At 33.4% G+C, this 19,841-nt stretch overlaps 1 protein-coding gene across 1 annotated transcript; it reads left to right on the forward strand.

The window, feature by feature from the left end:
- Positions 1-1,586: 1,586 nt before the first annotated feature.
- On the forward strand, positions 1,587-7,208 carry LOC134265443 (uncharacterized; the record flags this gene model as incomplete). The annotated part of the gene is made up of 5 exons (XM_062747648.1): positions 1,587-1,671; positions 2,574-2,729; positions 2,962-3,173; positions 5,032-5,208; positions 7,161-7,208. Coding segments are annotated over 5 exons (678 nt in total), but the record flags the coding sequence as incomplete, so codon positions are not given.
- Positions 7,209-19,841: the final 12,633 nt, after the last annotated feature.

The raw sequence follows: 19,841 nt of genomic DNA on the forward strand, positions 1-19,841 counted from the left end.
TTCGCGATCAAGTCTTTTTTGAATCTGTGGTTTATAGACACTGAGACTTAAAGGACCGGTTTGCGGCGAGAAATATACCCGATGACAAATATTTCTCGCACGCGAATAAAGGTTGGTTTACAGTATCCTTTCACACGGCAAAGGAGTATCTCGGGAAACAGTTGGTCTGTTGTAAAGGAGTGAAATCAAATTCTTTCCCTCTATCCCAGTCAACAACTGTATACTATTTAACACCCAGATCATTATTGTAACAGATATCTATTTCAATAATAACTACCTTGATCTTGATAAAAATGATCTTACTATGCTTAATGTCATGTTTAATTGCAGATAAAAGCGGAGGAGATGGGCAGAAGACCAGTCTCATAGCGATTGCTGCAACATGCTTGTCTGCCTTGATATTTTATTATTAATACCAAACATTTTTTTGGCATTAAACTAAGGTTAATAAAGCATATTAAAACAGAAATTATTTGAAAAGTTGTATCTTATTGTATCATTCCAAAGGTAATCTGCGTCACCATTGACTAAAAAGAAGGATATGGAGAAAACGAACAGTATTCAATTTCAAAGTCCATAAAACAATACAAAATAGGAGCAGAGCAAACACGGACCTCCGAAACATCAGAGGTGGGATCGGGTGCCATGGAGGAGTGAGCATCCCCTGCTTAGCGGTCACACCCGCCGTGTGCTCATTGTCATGATCGTGAAATAACGGAAAAATCCGTCGTAAATTTTTCATACGTTGATCATGCTCTTGCGTATGGAACCGACTGAGAGATATAAAAACCGCATGGAGGTGATAAAGGTATATCGACGATTAAAAAATTAAAGTCATCACGTTTATCATAAAGCTTGGTTGTTAAATTACCATTTACTTCTTTTTCAAGTAAAATATCCAAATATGAAACAGATGTGTTAGACTCTGTGGTATCATTTATTTTCAATCTCACTGGGATATATCGTATCGACACGAGATTGACATAGAATTAATTATACATCAATCATAAGCCATTGGGTGGTCAATAATTAAAAACCTTGTAATTCTAATCAATGATAATGAGATGAATTATTTTTAATGCATGAAACAAATACATCTGTTATTTTGTAACAATTATGCATGTGGAGTTTCTGATGTAATCGTATAAGAACAAAGCATATAAATGAAACTCTTTTTTTTGCAAATGTAAGCAATCCTAATTATTGGTTTGGGTAAAGAATGACAAGTACTATATGTAATTCTATAAAGTTTTCATTAAAATCAAGACCTCGATGGAAGAAAATCGAAACTTTTTTTTATTCTTATAAAAGATTCATTTTAGGAGAAAATGTCAAGTTATGTGTTTAAGTGGTTGAATGGTTCAAATGTTTGACGTCATATAAATCAATGTTAATCCGTCGAGATACGTATATATATATATTCAAAGCCTTTTTATCCACTACAGTTTTAGAATTTTTTCTTTTGAAATAACAATCTATATATTTATTTAAGAAAAATGAATTCTAGAACTTTACTCGTATATCAATTTAAAACATATACAGAAAAAACTTTTCATTCAAATTGACTTTTTATTAATATTCTGAAGGTCTCCGGAAAATGTGGTACATTTACTTGCACCACTCTGCAAAGATGTGTTATCACACACTCCGGACCAAGGTGTTTACGGATAGGTATGTATACCTTTACTGAAAGGCAAGTACATGTAGCCTATTACTGATAGATAAGTAGGCCATTGCTGAAAAGTAGCCTTTTACTGATAGGCAAGTAGCTATTACTGATAGGTATTTAACCTTTTATTGATAAATAAGTAGCTGATTACTGATAATAAATAACTTATTACTGATAGGTAAGTAACCGTTTATTGATTGGTGTATAGGTTGTTTACTGATAGGTACGCACAATATTACTGATAAATACATAGACTATTACTTTCTGTAACTACTGTAAGTAGTCTATCAGTGATAGGTACGTAGCCTTTTACTGACTGGAAATTTAACCTATAACAGTAAGGCTGGTAGCCTATTATTGATAGTAAGTATTATGTAACTGATAGGTAAGAAGCTATAACTGATAGGTACGTAGCCTTTTACTGTACAGTAAATAACCTACTTCTGACATGTAAAGCTATTAAAGATAGGTATTGAGCTATAACTGATAGGTAAGTATTTTATTAATCATAGGACGTAGAATATTACTGATAGATAAGTAACCTATTGATGAAAGGTTCGTAGACTATCAATAATTGATAAGTAATCTAAAGTTTTAATTTCAACTCAAGTTTATACTTTTTATCTCCAATCACGGATATCATTAAGAAAGTAAATTGTTGATCTCTAAGCATGATTTTTTTTTAATGCAAATCGATGTAGAATTGTAGAGTAAATTGTTAATGTGTTAGATATCCCTAAAGTCTAGAAATGTTAAAAGCATATCAATGTACATGTACATGTATATAAAACGTTCTTTTAATGAAGTACGATTTTCATGAAATAAAATCATAAGTGTTACATGTATAAACTAAGCTGTCTGAATATTAGAGTTGGTCGTGTAATTTGACATTTGTTGTTTCTAGGTTGTGAAGTGCCCAAAATAAAAAATGCTATTTATAATGGTGGTATCCTTCTGTTCCGGAACTCGATGGAGTGTAAAGCTGGATACAAGGGTTTAAATCAGGTGTTCTGTGAAGACTGGGGATTGGATAAGAATATCACTGCAGAGTTTAAATGTTGTGAGTTGTTTGAAGATTACTGACACTAACAAAAACAATTCAAAGAAGTAAAACTTAAAGAATAAATGCGATTTTCCAAAAGGTGTTCAGTTAATGTAGATTCCTTACGTTTCACGTCATCAAAAATAATTAATGAACCCTTACCGGTATAAGAATAAGAAATCTGAGAAAGATTTGTAGAACAAAAGATAACTAAACATCATTCCTTTAAAAAAATTTTGTCGTATTCTAGATAAGGAATCCTTGGGCTGGATACTGGTCTACCGAAGTCAGACTGGATTGAACACATCGGACTATTTTTCGTTCCTCTCTAACGGAACAGGCGATGAAACTAACGAGAATTTTGACGACGATCAATGTGCCACAATAGCAAAGTCCCCCCTGTGTTTTTCAGACTACAGAACATCACTGATTGACCAATGGGACTCGCTGAATATTTCTCAAGTATATTGCTAAAATATATCTTAAAGTTGAAGCTTTATACAATTTCATGATTGCAATCATATAAACATGATAAATAACATCAAGAGATATTTTGATTCTATTCATTAACAAGTCTGCTAGATTCCTTTTTTTATTGTGGATCATCTAAGTATAATGTCTCTCATCAAAGTAATAACTTTAAATCAAAATAGTTTGTTCATTGGATATTAAGTATTTCGATATAAACCCTAAGGAAATCATTGAAGACGGTATATTCATGTACAATGGGCACTTGTCATAAAACAAGAATATTGAGTTTTATTGAAGCAGGACTTATGAGACTTCAGTTTAATGCAATTAATGTCGGCCTAATTATAATTGACAAATAGATTGCCTATTGATTCCGTCAATCCTGAATTGGACCATATCCGTAAAAGGTATTATTCATTACGTAAAGTAATATCTCATCATTTGTATTTTAAATATTTACTCAGTGAAGAGTTTCGAGAAAAAATGTTTGGAAATTTCGAAAAATTCAATAAGAATTAAATCAATGTCTTTATGCTAATTTTTCTATTTTGTTAATAGCTAACACATTTTTCTGTTTGCCAATACTCTTTAATGTCAAACGTATCCTCCTTCATCTGTGAACCACAAGTAAATCTTTTTAGTAAGACATTTGAATCAAAATGCTTACCAAATGTACGGAATCGAAGCAAGCTAATATTACCCCAGTTTTAAAGGGTAAAGGTACATGTAATTGTTTTCTTACAGATTTACGTGTAAATTACTATAGGTCAAGTTTACTAACTGATAGAGGAGGAAAAGGACAATTACCTAGAACAGAAACATGGGTAACAGCTGCCGATATAGGTTTAAAATTTAAATAGAACCCATTCAAATTGTAAAAATAATTTTTCCCATAATCTTGCAAACAGTACCAGTTAGTAAAATTGACCTATAGTAATTAACTACATGTATAAGTAAGGATCCCACCTGATCCCACCTCTGATGTTTTGGAGGTCCGTGTTTTCTCTGCTCCTGTTTTTGTATTGCTTTATGGTCTTATGATCTTGAATACTTTTCGTAATCTCCATATGTTTCATTATAAAAAACTAAAGCCATCCTCTGTGTTATAAGATTTTGTTATTAGGCTAACATTTGAAATTTGAATTCAAAAGGATATTTCCAATCAACAGAAAAATGAATATTAATATTACAGTGTACTAGTATTTATTGATGCTGTTACATGTTAGTTTAAATGAAAGATGTAAAGATAACAGTGATTGATGTAAAACAAAATCTACAAGCAATAAAAATATGTGAACAGCATAAAAAACATGCCCCCTCAGGCCTGGATATTCCAGCTGTGGGATCAGATTCCTAGGAGGAGTAAGCATGCCCTGTAGACAAAGGTCATCGACTTAAATTAACATATTGCTCAAAAATATTTCCATTTAATCATTTTGTTTTTGCAATGAAACTCAAAAAAAGTCCTGTAGTGATTTTGAGGACATAAAATGATTCTTACTGAATTTTTGATGTATGAAATGGTGCGTGGCCAAGGTCACAAATACGTATACTGTCACAAACTGAATGCTTCTTCAAATCCATGTCTGCCTTCGACGAGTACTTAAATTCCCCACATGACTAACACGTCTAGCTTATTGTAGTTGCCACTAAACTGACATTTTACCGTAGGCTCAACGACGGACATGGCAATTGAAAATCAATACAACAGCTGAAATTTAATATGTATAAAATATATCAAAAATGTTTTGTTTTTTTATACATTATTATATAATATATATATATTTCCTTCGAAATCAATTTATCATAAAAGAAGACATAACTTAAAATTCTATATCCTTTTTCAAAGGTACGAGTCCAATTGCACAAAAGTGGTACGACGGTGGCTGAGGTGGTTTTCAATGGGACGGGTACAACAAATATAAACTGGTTTTCCCCAGACCGAATCCTGTCAAGCTCTTGGTCTGATGTAACCCCTAGCCAGACGTACAACTATTTCTCTATAGAAGGACATAGGAATGAGTTCGTATATAATCATAAACTATGTAAACGAAATGACGTCTATTGTGTTAGTATAAAAATTCATATTAGTAAACAAAAAGTGCCGATTAAGTTAATATGACTGTTATTAAGGAACCTCGTCGAAAATTAAAATTTCTTGAAGGAGAAGGCAGTTATTAAGATAACTAAAAATTCCACTCATAAGAACGAAAAACCACCTATTGTACACCTATGATTCTTATGTTGAATTTCAATTTCAAATAACTAGGTCAATATTTCATGTTTTCGTTTTCATGCTAGAGGCCCCTGAGTATTTCTCGGGAAATACCTCAATTTTTCACACTATGACCATTTTTTTCCCTCACAAAATATTACAAGCAACAAAACTCTTTAAATAATGAAATATTATAGCAATGGAACAGTATTGCTTCATATAAAGAAATGAGTAGAGTTTGGGCCATATATGTGATAATTATTACAGTCCAAATATCCTCTGTCATATTTATATTTTTTTCATATCTTTAATCAAATATTGCAAAAATCTGACTGACAAGAACTCTAAATTATTTATAATCTCAGGTTACTTTTGTTACCCTCATTCTCATGGTATTAATATTATATGGGGTCAATAATCAAATTATTGAGATATCTTGACCGCAGTGGTTTTTGTACATGTTTTTGAATTTATTTCATAGCATTCATTTATTTGAAATAATTTCTGAGCTAAAACACATATAAAATTTGCAAAATGATGCCTTAAAATACATGTAACCTTTACTTTGTGAATAATATTGCAAGAAATAAAAATTTTTACAAAAATGAAAAATCAAAAATTTAGTCCGAATTTCCTCTGCATAGCCTTACATTGAGTTTTGTTCCTGTATATTTTCTTCAAGTACTTACATACAAAATTTTTAGATTGATATTGAGATAAAACTTAGTTATTTTATCCATTTAGAACAATTTTTGATTTAATATATTATACTTTATAAAATTTCCTCTCTGATTTGTGAAACCTGAGGGTAATGTAGATCTTAAATTGGTGGAATTATGGCCCTTAGGTGTAGGGCGAGTTCACAGTAGGGAATTAAAAATTTACATAGAAATATATAGGAAAAAATCTTCTTCTCAAGAACCACTGGGCCAGAAAAGCTGAATCTTGAAATGTTGATGCATCCAGGGATAGTGTAGATTCTGAATTGTTCAAATCATGTAGATTTTAAGGTAGTTCTATACTCGGCACTAAATGGGCTCAATCTTTAAAAATCTGCTTTTATAAGATAGACATACATCCCAGCAATGGATAGACACAAGAAAAATTATATGTCAACATGTTCACTTTTCCGCTATAGCCTATCGGAGTATATACCCCGAAATGTAAAATACTGAAATTTTACCTATCCTAGATTTTGTTGTATATAAATTAATTTAAGTCTAAATATTCAACTTTAATACCCAAAATAGAGTAGAAACTTGTTAGTAAACAGATATAATATTGTTTTGCATGAATTATTATAAATAGATGCACTTTGTTAGGCTATTGTATCAAAATTTAATGTGAGAAAATATGCTTCCCAGAACAATCTCGGTCAATTAAAAAAAAAATATGGACTCAAACTTCGTAAATTTGCATTATTGTTACTAAATTATATTTAAGAAAAATAATAAGCTTAAAAAATTATATGTTGACGCATTACTTTTCGTGGTATGAGCTCTACACATAAGGTACCCCCTATTTTCTTTCTTCCAGAAGTAATATATTGCCACATATTTCTGTAATACTGTTTATGTCTGAGTGTATACTTGTATTAACAAGGTTGTACATAATTTAAAACAATAATTATTCACACCCAAAACCAAATGTTCCTAAAATTTATCTTATTTTACTAAAAATAAAAATAAATAAAATATATAAATTAAACACACTTGTCCTTAAATTGGAGACGATGAAAATGAAAGTAATTCATTGATTCTCAGAAACTGGATGATTTTGCTACAGAAAGTAACGAAGTGTGCTGCAAGTGAATCAACTTTTGTCAAATACTTATTCAAAAGATAATTTTGCATTGGGATTCGTGGGTAAGCAGGTTGGGGGAGGGGGTATGCGTTTTATGCAATAATTATTATTCAAAGTAAAATTTTGTAATGTTTGATTAGTAAAATCCATAAATTGTCTAAGTCAAATCGTAGTCATTACTTTTCTTCCGAATTATCACTATTAGCTTCAACTTGGCCGCCGACAATAGTCTCCTCGATAGTTAGATACATGTTCTGGTGTAGCATGTCCATGGTCCGTGTTTTCGGCGCGGCATATAAAACATACATCATTCACAGAAATATCGTTTTATTACCTAATTATTTCTGTCAACCGAAAGTTGTTCCCAGCCTTCTCTTTTTAATTAATTTATCATTAAACTGTAGAATATGTGTTTGTTGACGCGACCGACTTCGAGCAAAATCGTTACCGGATATTTAACACGCTAAGTAAAAGTCAAACCCATATACTATAGTAGTTAAAAAATCTCATCTCGGAAAAAGGAAGCGCGGTTCCGGTTTTACTATTCGTAAATGACGTAGTGCAAGTATAGACCTACTTTAAATAAATTATGTTCATTATGACCCGTAAGGTAGGATTGGGTCACAATAGGTATTACAAAGAATCTGGTTAAGAACAGCATAGTAAATTTTTTTCCGGTGAGCGATGTGGCCCATTAGCCTCTATTTAGGTGCTGGAACGAAATGCATCCCTCACTGTCCAATGGTTCTAAATGCAGCACTACATCGGCAAGTTTCAGCGCTTACATTTGAGTGAAATATTTTGGAGAGAAACGTTAACCAATATACATATGTAAGAGATAATACTTACCTGCATGTTTCTATTCCTTTGTGTGCTAACCCATCGTCGCATTTTTGTTTTTCAGAAAGCGAACAACAATTTGCATCACATCCTGAATAATTACAAGAGATTTTGGTGGATTGCACGATATTGTACATTTGTAAACATTGTTCTTTTTTTCCCAACAAAAAAGGATCCTTCATAATTTCATTCTCTTTCTTACCAGTAAGGTAACTGATTAAAATCAAAGATGTCATAGATTTAAAGGTTGAAAACATCTGCATCTTCGTCTTCCTGCTGAAAATTGAGAAATATTAGGGAAAATCCGTGAAAAACATTCAATAATTTTTTAGATTCTTTATATTTATGAAATAAATTCACCTGTCACAGCAGTGTTGATCAGGGTTTTCTTTTTTAAAATGCTGATTGAATTTTAATTATAAACACGAATTTTATAAATTAAGGCATTGTGAGCAGAGAGCACAATAACCAACTAACCCCCTCCCCCCCCTCCCCACAAAAAAAAACATGGAGTAATTACATGCTTACTTTATCAGTGCATATCCGGCAATATGTTTATGAACACCCTGAGGCTCTTTTTATACCTGTACATAGCTGACATTGTTTGCATAATCTTCTATAACGTAAATTTAAAATAATTATCATTCCTGTAAACAAAAAGAAATAACAAACAAAGTCTACCTAATAAAATTTATTTCTATGAACCCGGTGAGCACACATTAAACCTTTTATCATATAAAATAAATATTTCATGAAACGTCGACTCTTTCTATTTGAAGTATTTCTCTGTAAACAAACGACTTTTAAAATAAAATCTTCTACATTGAATACTATCTGCATTTAAATGGCATCCTAAGTAGGAATGAATTGCTTTGAAATTACCGATTGATTTGTTTGCGGCGGTCGAGTCTGATCTTTTAATTTCAATGTACAAATAATAAAAAGAAATGCATCCCTTAACTGTTTAGTTATTTAAAATAAATATAAGAGATTTTCTCTGTCACGTTCAAAACTTTTTTGTAAAGTACAAGCTTGGTATAATTCAGATTCATACAGCTGACTCACAGATTCACCAGAAATTGACATTGGATTTTAAGAAAAAATGAACCCAAACATAACATTGCCTAGGGTAAAAATGTGCGAAAATTTCAAGTATCTGTAATAAGTTGTTACTTGGGAAAAGCGATCAAACATTTGAGACGGAAACATACGGACAGACAGAAAGAAACACACAGATAAAACTGGATACTGTTCTCCTTCGGAGCAGGGGCATGGTATAAAAACGAAAGAATTACTTCAAATCAGCTCAGTTCTCGGAAGCCTTCTGATAGTGAAAGAAACGTATCGCAGATTCTTGCCTCATTTGCATCGAAATGCTACTTTTTCGAATCATTAATTCCGTTTTGTTCTTTAAACAAACAAGGTCGTGTCTATAGTTGCGAAGTTTATCATTACGTCGTGGGTTCGAATTCCACTATGGGACGTAGAGACCGGTCATTCGGATGAGAACGTACAGACATAGGTCAAGTTTCGCAGTAGATGCTGACACGAAAAAGATCCCTACCTGCCTGCTAAATGGCCCTGAGTGCCGAGTAAAGGACAGTTTTACAGCCCTTCACCGGCAAGTGGTGGTGTCTCCACACAAATGAATAATTTTCGAAAAAGAATATAAACAATAAATCCTGGGTGTCGCCAGATTGCTAATTTTATATTATAGTGTTGTTGTTCAAGGGAGCTCTCTACAACTTCACAATATGACGTACTTCCGTTGAAACGCCATTTTGGTCCCAAATGATCTGATTCAAATTCATTTAACACCGATAAATCACTGAATACAACACAACATGAGATATTGTGGATGGAATGGAATGTACATTGTATCACATCAATTAATACAGTGTATTACCCAATACGTATTCTTTCTTTGAAAATGAATTGTTTGTCAATTTATTCAATTTCTAATTATTTAATTATTAAATAATATACTTACAAACGTATTAGAATAAGATTTTTAGGTGAGACAAAATGATATAAAAACATAGCTTGTCCATATGCTAATTCATCATTACAATACGCCATACACTCAGAAATTTATTTTTTCTTCAATAAACATATATGCTTTCCAGCAAAATATATCCCCCCCAAAATGCAAAGTTGATAAGACATATGTATCATCTTCCAATCGAATAAAGGATACTCTGTTCATGATTTGTATACACCCAAATGAATGGTCATACCCGGTGAAATTTAAACTGTTATTGAAATCACCAAAACGCTTGAACAGTAAGTGGAATTTTGCATGACCCAAACGTTTTATCAACATTGATTATCAGCTGTTTGTATGGAAAACGTGCAGGTTTTATACGAAGTGTGAATTTGGTTATAGAAATTTCTTTTATCCGCTTTTGGCCATTCACCATGTTTGCATGTCATGTTATATATAGCACTGGATAACACATGCAAGTTGGATAAAACGGTAAGTAAATCTACTTTTCTTAATACCATGACTTCACTTAATATTTGTCTTTGTCATTGACTGGAAACGTGACGGTTTTCGCTTAAACTCATTTAAAAAAAACAATACATGTACATTACGAACTTCTTTCAAAGTCTCCTCGCTTGACATTATTTTTTAATACTTCTGCAAGTTATACCAGAGTTTATTTGAAGTTTATGAAAAAAACATGTCACATTAAAATCTCCTAATCGAACACGCAAGTAATTTGTATTCACCTGTGGGGAGCCTCCATTTTTCACTGGGTTCATTTAACCCCGTTTTATACCTCAAATCACTGGACCTTTAAAATATTGGTAAGCCCGTGCTTCAGTTTGGACACGGCAGTCCAGGTAGAAGGACGTTTTCAAAACTTCTCAAGATTTACATATTTGATTTGTATGATACACATGGCAGACTACTGAGGGTATTTCAACCCAATCCTTATTTAGAATTTATGGTATGGTCCTGCTTCTCTGAGGTGAGCCTTATTATGTTCCCCAAACAAAGTTGGGGAACATATTGTTTTTACTCTGTTTCTTATTATTATGTTCCCCAAACGAAGTTGGGGAACATATTGTTTTTACTCTGTTTCTTATTATTATTATTATTATTATTATGTTCCCCAAACGAAGTTTGGGAACATATTGTTTTTACTCTGTTTCTTATTATTATTATTATGTTCCCCAAACGAAGTTGGGGAACATATTGTTTTTACTCTGTTTCTTATTATTATTATTATTTTTCTTCTCGGGAAAATTTTGTCCGCGAATGATCTTGTAAAGTACACGTCCGATTAAGGGGAAACCTTTTTAGGGTAAGTAGGCATGTTATGTAGATTTGCGGAACGAAGGTCATTTTGCGCGCACGTGCTTGCAAGAGCGCGCACGTGCAACACGTGAAATGACCAATATACTTGAAATTGCCGTAACTTTTACATTTTTGGATGTAATGCTTTGATATTTAGAATATATAGACATATGATAAATGTAGATAAGATGACATTGTCAACATGCCATTTTGCGCGCACGTGCTTGCAAGAGCGCGCGCGTGCAACACGTGAAATGACCAATATAATGGATATAGCCGTAACTTTTCTATTTTTTGATGAAATCTTTTGAAATTTATAATGTAAGGATATATTAGTAGCGTAGACAAGATGACATGGTCAAGATAGCAAGATGTCACGCGCATGCACGTGCGCTTTGATCTGATTGGCTGAAACAAAGGTCTCAATATCTTTCTTGTTTTCTGACGAAATCCTTTGAAATTTTGAACATAGCCATGCATTAGGATACCCTACAACATGATATATAGCAATTATCATTAAAAGAAGTGCATGCACGTGCGCTGCAATCTGATTGGCTAAAACTTTAAATAGCTATAACTCCCTTGGTTTTCAACCAAACAGGATGGGATTTGGAACATAAATATATATAATGGACTTCTACAAGAAGGTATGGTCACCATGCACATGCATACACGTGCGTGTACGTGAGCTGCAATCTGATTGGCTGAAACTTTAAACAGCTATAACTCCCTTGGTTTTCAACCAAACAGGATGGGATTTGGAACATAAATATACATAATGGACTTCTAAAAGAAGTTATGGTCACCATGCACATGCATACACGTGCGTGTACGTGAGCTGCAATCTGATTGGCTGAAACTTTAAACAGCTATAACTCCCTTGGTTTTCAACCAAACAGGATGGGATTTGGAACATAGATATATATATGATGGACTTCTACAAGAAGGTATGGTCACCGTGCACATGCATACATGTGCATGTACGTGCGCTGCAATCTGATTGGCTTAAACTTTAAACAGCTATAACTCCCTTGGTTTACAACCAAACGGGTTGGGATTTAGAACATAGATAGATGTAATGGACTTCAACAAGAAAGTATGGTCACCATGCTCATGTATGCACGTGTGTGCACGTGAAAAGAGTAAAATAAAAAATACACTTGAATGAGCGTATCTTTTAATACTTTTGGATTAAATACTTTAATATTTAGTATATTAAAATATATATACATTGTGTAGACAAGATGATTTGGTCATTACGCTCATGCATTCACATGCGCACGCGTGCAATGATTAAATTTGAATGAACTTGGTATACTTCTGGTTAAACGTTGTTAAAGTGTCAAATGCATAGAGTTTGTCCTATGTAATGAAGCTTACATGGAATATGGCACCAAAAGGGAGTTGGGGAGCTTTTGGGAACATCTGTAACGGTCCCCGTTACAATTAGCACTAGTTATTTTTTTTTTCTTATTTCTTCTCCGGTACTTTTTTTGTCCGCGAGTGTTCTCAGAAACTGTTCACCCAACTGAGCTAAAACCTTTTTAGGGTTAATAGGGGTGTAGTGTAGGTGTGCGGAACGAAGGTCATTTTGCGCTCATACGCATGCACGTGCGTGCGCGTGAAATGAGTGAATAGACTGATATATTTAATATGGATGTAACTTCTATATTTTTTTATGAAATGTTTTGAAACTCATTATATAAGGATATATATGATGTATAGATATGATGACATCGTCAAATTTGCATGAACTCACGCGCATGCACGTGCGCTTTGCTCTGATTGGCTGAAACAAAAATCTCAATATCTTTTTTGTTTTTCGATGAAATGCTTTGAAATTTATAACATAGTCTTACATTAGGATACCCTACAATATGATATATAAAAATTTTCGTGAAATCACGTGCATGCACGTGCGCTGCAATCTGATTGGCTGAAACTTTAAATGACTATAACTCCCTTGGTTTCCAACCAAACATGATGGGATTTAGAACATAGATAGACATAAAGGACTCCTACAAGATGGTATGGTCAACATTTACATGCATGCACGTGCGCTTTGCTCTGATTGGCTGAAACAAAAATCTCAATATCTTTTCTGTTTTCTGACAAAATGCTTTGAAATTTAAAACATAGGCATACTTTAAGATGTCCTACAACATGATATATAATAATTGTCATGAAAACACGCGCATGCACGTGCGCTGCAATCTGATTGGCTTAAACTTTAAATGGCTATAACTCCCTTGTTTTTCAACCAAACAAGATGGAATTAAGAACATAGACAGACATAATGGACTCCTACAAGAAGGTATGGTCATCATGCACGTGCGTGCACGTGCAATGAGTAAAATAGTGTAGACAAGATGATAAAGTCATTACGCTCATGCAATGTTGTTTAAGTCTTAAATGCATAGATTCTGCCTATTTTAATGAAACTTACAGGAATATGGCACGAAAATGAAGTTGGGGATCGTTTGGGGAACATCTGTAACGGTTCCCGTTACAATTAGCACTAGTTATTATTATTATTCTTTTTTCTTCTTATTTCTTCTCCGGTACTTTTTTGTCCGGAAGTGTTCTCAGAATCTGTTCACCAAACTAAGTTAAAACCTTTTTAGGGTTAGTAGGCATGTTGTGTAGATGTGCCGAACGAAGGTCATTTTGCGCGCATTCGCATGCACGTGCCGGCGCGTGCAATGAGTGAAATGACTGATATATTTAATATGGTTGTAACTTTTATATTTTTTGATAAAATGTTTTGAAACTCATTATATAAAGATATATAAGTTGTGTAGATAAGATGACATGGCCAAATTTGCATGAACTCACGCGCATGCACGTGCGCTTTGCTCTGATTGGCTGAAACAGAAATCTCAATATCTTTTTTGTTTTATGATGAAATGCTTTGAAATTTATAACATAGACATGCATTGGGATGTACTACAATATGATATATAAATTTTTTCATGAAATCACGCGCATGCACGTGAGCTGCAATCTGATTGGCTGAAACTTTAAATGAGTATAACTCCCTTGGTTTTCAACCAAACAGCATGGGATTTAGAACATAGATAGACATAAAGGACTCCTACAGGATGGTATGGTCACCATTCACATTCATGCACGTGCGTGCACGGGCGCTTTGCTCTGATTGGCTGAAACAAAAATCTCAATATCTTTTCTGTTTTTTTTTACAAAATGCTTTGAAATTTAAAACATAAGCATACTTTAAGATGTCCTACAATATGATATATAATAATTGTCATGAAAATACGCGCATGCACGTGCGCTGCAATCTGATTGGCTTAAACTTTAAATGGCTATAACTCCCTTGTTTTTGCAACCAAACAGGATGGGATTAAGAACATAGACAGACATAATGGACTCCTACAAGAAGGTATGGTCATCATGCACGTGCGTGCACGTGCAATTGAGTAAAATAGTGTAGACAAGATGATATCGTCATTACGCTCATGCAATCACATGCGCACGCCTGCATTGCTTAAATTTGAAATACTTGGTATACTTTTGGGAAAACGTTGTTGCCATCTTAAATGCATAGATTTTGCCTTCTTTAATGAAACTTACAGGGAATATGGCACGAGAAGGGAGTTGGGGAGCGTTTGGGGAACATCTGTAACGGTTCCCGTTACAATTAGCACTAGTTATTTTTCTTCTTCTTCCTGGGTACTTTTTTGTCCGCGAGTGATCTTGTAAACTGCTCACCCAAAGTAAGTAAAACCTTTTTAGGGTTAGTAGACATGTTATGTAGATTTGCGGAATCAAGGTCATTTTCCGCGCACGTGCTTGCAGGAGCGTGCACGTGCAACACGTGAAATGACCAATAGATATAGCCGTAACTTTTCTATTTTTTGACTAAATGCTTTGAAACTCATAATATAAGTATATATTAGTTCTATAGGTATGATGACATGTTCCTCGCGCACGTGCTTGCAAGAGCGCGCACGCGCAACACGTGAAATGACTAATATAATGGATATAGCCACAACTTTTCTATTTCTTGATGAAATGCTTTGAAACTCATAATATGAGGATATATTAGTAGTATAGACATAATGACATGGTCAAAATAGCAAGATCTCACGCGCATGCGCATGCACTTTGCTCTGATTGGCTGAAACAAAAGTATCAATATCTTTCTTGTTTTTCGACAAAATCCTTTGAAATTTTTAACATATTCATACACTATAAAGATCTACAGCATGATCTATAGGAATAAATATGAAAACATGCGCATGCACGTGTGCTGCAATCTGATTGGCTGAAACTAAAGTCTCAACAACTTTCTTGTTTTTCGACAAAATCCTTTGAAATTTTGAACATAGTCCTCCATTATGAAGATCTACTGCATGATATACAAAAATTTTCATGAAAGCATGCGCATGCGCGCGTGCTACAATCTGATTGGCTGAAACTTTAAATGACTATATCTCCTTTGTTTTTTGACGAAATGCTTTGAAATTTAAAACATAGTCATGCATTAAGATATCCTGCATTATGATATACAAAAAATTTCAAGAAATCACGCAGATGCATGTATGCTGCAATCTGATTGGCTGAAACTTTAAATGGCTATATATCCTTTGTTTTTTGACGAAATGCTTTGAAATTTAAAACATAGTCATGCATTAGGATATCGTACAATATAATTTAGAAAACGAATCATGAAATCACGCGGATGCACGTGTGCTGCAATCTGATTGGCTGAAACTTGAAATAGCTATTACTCCCTTGGTTTTCAACCAAACACGTTGGGATTTAGAACATAGATAGATATAAGGGCCTCCTACAAGAAAGTATGGTCATCATGCACGTGTACGCACGTGCGTGCATTTGGAACGAATGAAATAAAAAATAAACTTGAATAGTGATTTTTAATACTTTTGGACTAAATGCTTTAATATATAATATTATATTTATAGATATAGAAAGTGTAGACAAGATGATATGATCATTACGCAGGTGCATTTACATGCGCAGCGTGCAATGTTAAAATCTGAACATAACTGGTATCTTTCTGGGAAAACGTTGTTAAAGTCAAAAATGCACAGATGTTGTCTTATTCAATAAGGCTTATTGGGAATATGGCACCAAAATGGAGTTGGGGAGCGTTTGGGGAACATCTGTAACGGTTCCCGTTACAATTAGCACTAGTTTGCGTTTGTTTTTATCATTTTATAAAGTTGTAAATATCTTAAAACACCCAGACACGGAATTTCTAAAATATGCAACTTTAAGCTATTCTATTTCATATTTTTAAGTTCTGTTATTTATAGTTACATTGTATTCGAAAACTGTTTGAGTCTTAATTGTACGGTGGATTGTTTGTGTTTTTATTTGTCGGTTCTACATTCTGTAATTACTGTTTTGAAGTATAGCATTTATTGCATTGTATATATTGAACTGTAACGTTTCACAGCGTAAATTATATATCTATATGTATTCTGTGTATGATATTTAATAGGTCTCATAGATCATTCCTGTAAAGTTGTGTAGAGATGGCGGCCCGTACCAGTCACATCTCATAGTCTTGAACTCAAGACGGACGTATAACCTCCTCGGCACTGGAGAGGGGGAGTGTAATCTCTTCGCACTGGAGAGGGGTGTCTCAGCCTCCTTAGCGGCAAGAGACAGTAGTGTATCCCAAACACCGTTTGGAACCATAGACTACCGGCATTCGGGGGACACGGACGACCACACACCAAAGCAGTTTATTTTGTTGTATAATATTTTGTTAATTAAAATGTAAAGTTTAAATGTAGAAAAGATTTTCTGTTATTTATCAAAGAGGAGTTTGGATCACTATTCTCTACGCAAGGTCATTATTTGACAAAATAGTGTCAGAAGTGGGATAAGTAAGAGATAGTCGATCCATTCTCATATCTAGTCATTGTAAAAAGAAATCAATTTTTGTTTTCAATTTCTACCAATAGCAGTGTTACAAATTTTTGGACATTTATGTTACCTACAAGTTTATTTTTTAGCTCTACTGGTCAGAGACCAGAAGAGCTTATGCGATAGTAATGCGTCCGGCGTCCGTCCGTCTGTCTGTCCGTCTGTCTGTAAACAATTTTTCAAAACGCTTCTCCTCCTACAATTTTAGTCTGATTTCAACATTACTTGGCACACAGGTAGACTACACTAAGATACATAGAAGAGTGCATCGGTTTTTAATTTCGATGAACGGTGTTGCCATGGTTACTAAAAATAGAATTTTCTTTGAAACTCCTTTAAAACGCTACTCCTGCTACAGTTTTGGTCTGATTTCAGTATAACTTGGCACACAAGTAGACTACACTAAGATACATAGAATAGTGCATCGGTTTTTGATTTCGGTGAATGGTGTTGCCATGGTTACTAAAAATAGAATCTCTGTGAAATTCCATTAAAACGCTACTTCTTCTACAGTTTTGGTCTGATATCAGTATAACTTGGCACACAAGTAGACTACACTAAGATACATAGAATAGTGCATCGGTTTTTGATTTCGATGAACGGTGTTGCCATGGTTACTAAAAATAGAATTTTCTGTGAAATTCCTTTAAAACGCTACTCCTTCTACAGTTTTGGTCTGATTTCAATATAACTTGGCACACAAGTAGACTACACTAAGATACATAGAATAGTGCATCGGTTTTTGATTTCGATGAACGGTGTTGCCATGGTTACTAAAAATAGAATTTTCTGTGAAATTCCTTTAAAACGCTACTCCTTCTACAGTTTTAGTTTGAATTCAAAATAAGTTGGCACACAAGTAGACTACACAAAGATACATAAAATAGTGCAATGGTTTTTGATAAGTACAAACCAGTAGAGCTACAGTCTCGACAGAGACTTCTGGTTTCATTTGTTATTTTGTTTCTGTTGTGTGATCATTTTACGTGTTTTGTAGAAGAACTGTCCGGTTCTGGATGTTTGAGACCTCTGAGAAGTGTTTCCAAAAGTTGGCAATGTCTCAGTAAGTTGGACCATATCAGCATCCTAACACTACGCTTTTAAAACCCCTGTCCGTATGAAAATCCACTGTCTTTCTCTGTATCCTACAGCATTTTCACGGTAATCTACGGTATATCTACAGTATGCTACGGTATGCTAGCTCTGTATATACAGTAAATCTCTGTATGCCTCTGTAGGTATCCCCAGCATGCCACAGTTACATACAGTAGGCCCCGATACGCCTACAGTATGCCACTGTATGGCTACTGTTTCCTACAGACAACTACGGTAAACCCCAGTATATGCCCCAGTACGCCCCTGTATATGTTCATTGAAGCAAAAAGAAGAAGTTTATAAACTCCCAGAGCACTGTACGGTTACCTAAGATGTGGGATTATCAATTTAGTACACAGAGTTACTTACCTAAGAAATTTTTGAACATTATTTTAAACACATAGTAGTATTTTTTTAATTTGTTAAGAGACTTATTGTGTTCTTTTATAACTCTGAAATAACTATTAAAAATTAATTAATCATTGCTTCAAAGAATATTTATCTATCAATTTTTAAAATTAATTATTTAATTATTCTTTGGTTTGATTTATTAGTTAATTAATTTATTTATTTATTTTGCGAACACTTATTTAATCCTTAAAATACTTTGAGTGACTTTGTAACTTTTGTGAAAAAAAAAACACAGCCGCGGTAATTCTTGTTTTATTTTTAACTTATTGATGTTCTTTTAAAAAACATTTAATCTAATTAATTGCATGTAATCAATCATTGCATAAAAACTTTTTTCTTATTTCTAAATTGAATATACAAACAAAATTATTAATTTATACCCGAAAGTTGGATTTATTTTGCTAATTTTATGTAAACAATTTTACGCTAAAATGTGTTTCAAATTATTTATTTTATTTATTTACCATTTATTATTTATTCTTCTAACACCAGTTTAATCCATAAAATAATTGGAATGGCTTTTTTGTTCCTTTTGGAGAAAAAAATTACACAAACACCTACACAACAAAAGTAATGCTGCATTTAAAAAAAAGTTTTTAAAATCAATTCAATAATTGATTTTTAAATGGTTAGTGAATAAATAAATAAAACTGATTTAAAACACGTATTTAATCATTGTAAAAAGAACAATATATTTATCTACTTATTTTTAAAAAAAATTAATTATAATCCCGAAAGTTTGATTTATTTGGCTTATTAATGTAAACAAGTTTCCGCTTAAATGTCTCTCAAAGTCTTTTTGAAGCATATTTATGCTACTTTTAATTATTTTACTTCCGTGTTGGATATCAAAATAATCGTCTCATTATGCACAATCTTAACCCGTCAATTGCTTTTTTGATACTTTTATTTTGTTTTAATTGAAAAAATTCGGTTCTTTCACAAAGAGAAAATGTTATTTCAAACAGCCTCAGATAGGACACGGTCGCTCTCTGTCACAAAATAAACAAGGTATAGTGGTCAGTGAAAAAGACAATAGGTGTCATTACTGTGTACCCTGAGTCACTTG

This window comes from Saccostrea cucullata, unplaced genomic scaffold, assembly GCF_032062105.1.
Source record: "Saccostrea cucullata isolate Sc308-1 unplaced genomic scaffold, CSIRO_AGI_Scuc_v1 ctg10857, whole genome shotgun sequence".
Lineage (NCBI taxonomy): Eukaryota > Metazoa > Mollusca > Bivalvia > Ostreida > Ostreidae > Saccostrea > Saccostrea cuccullata.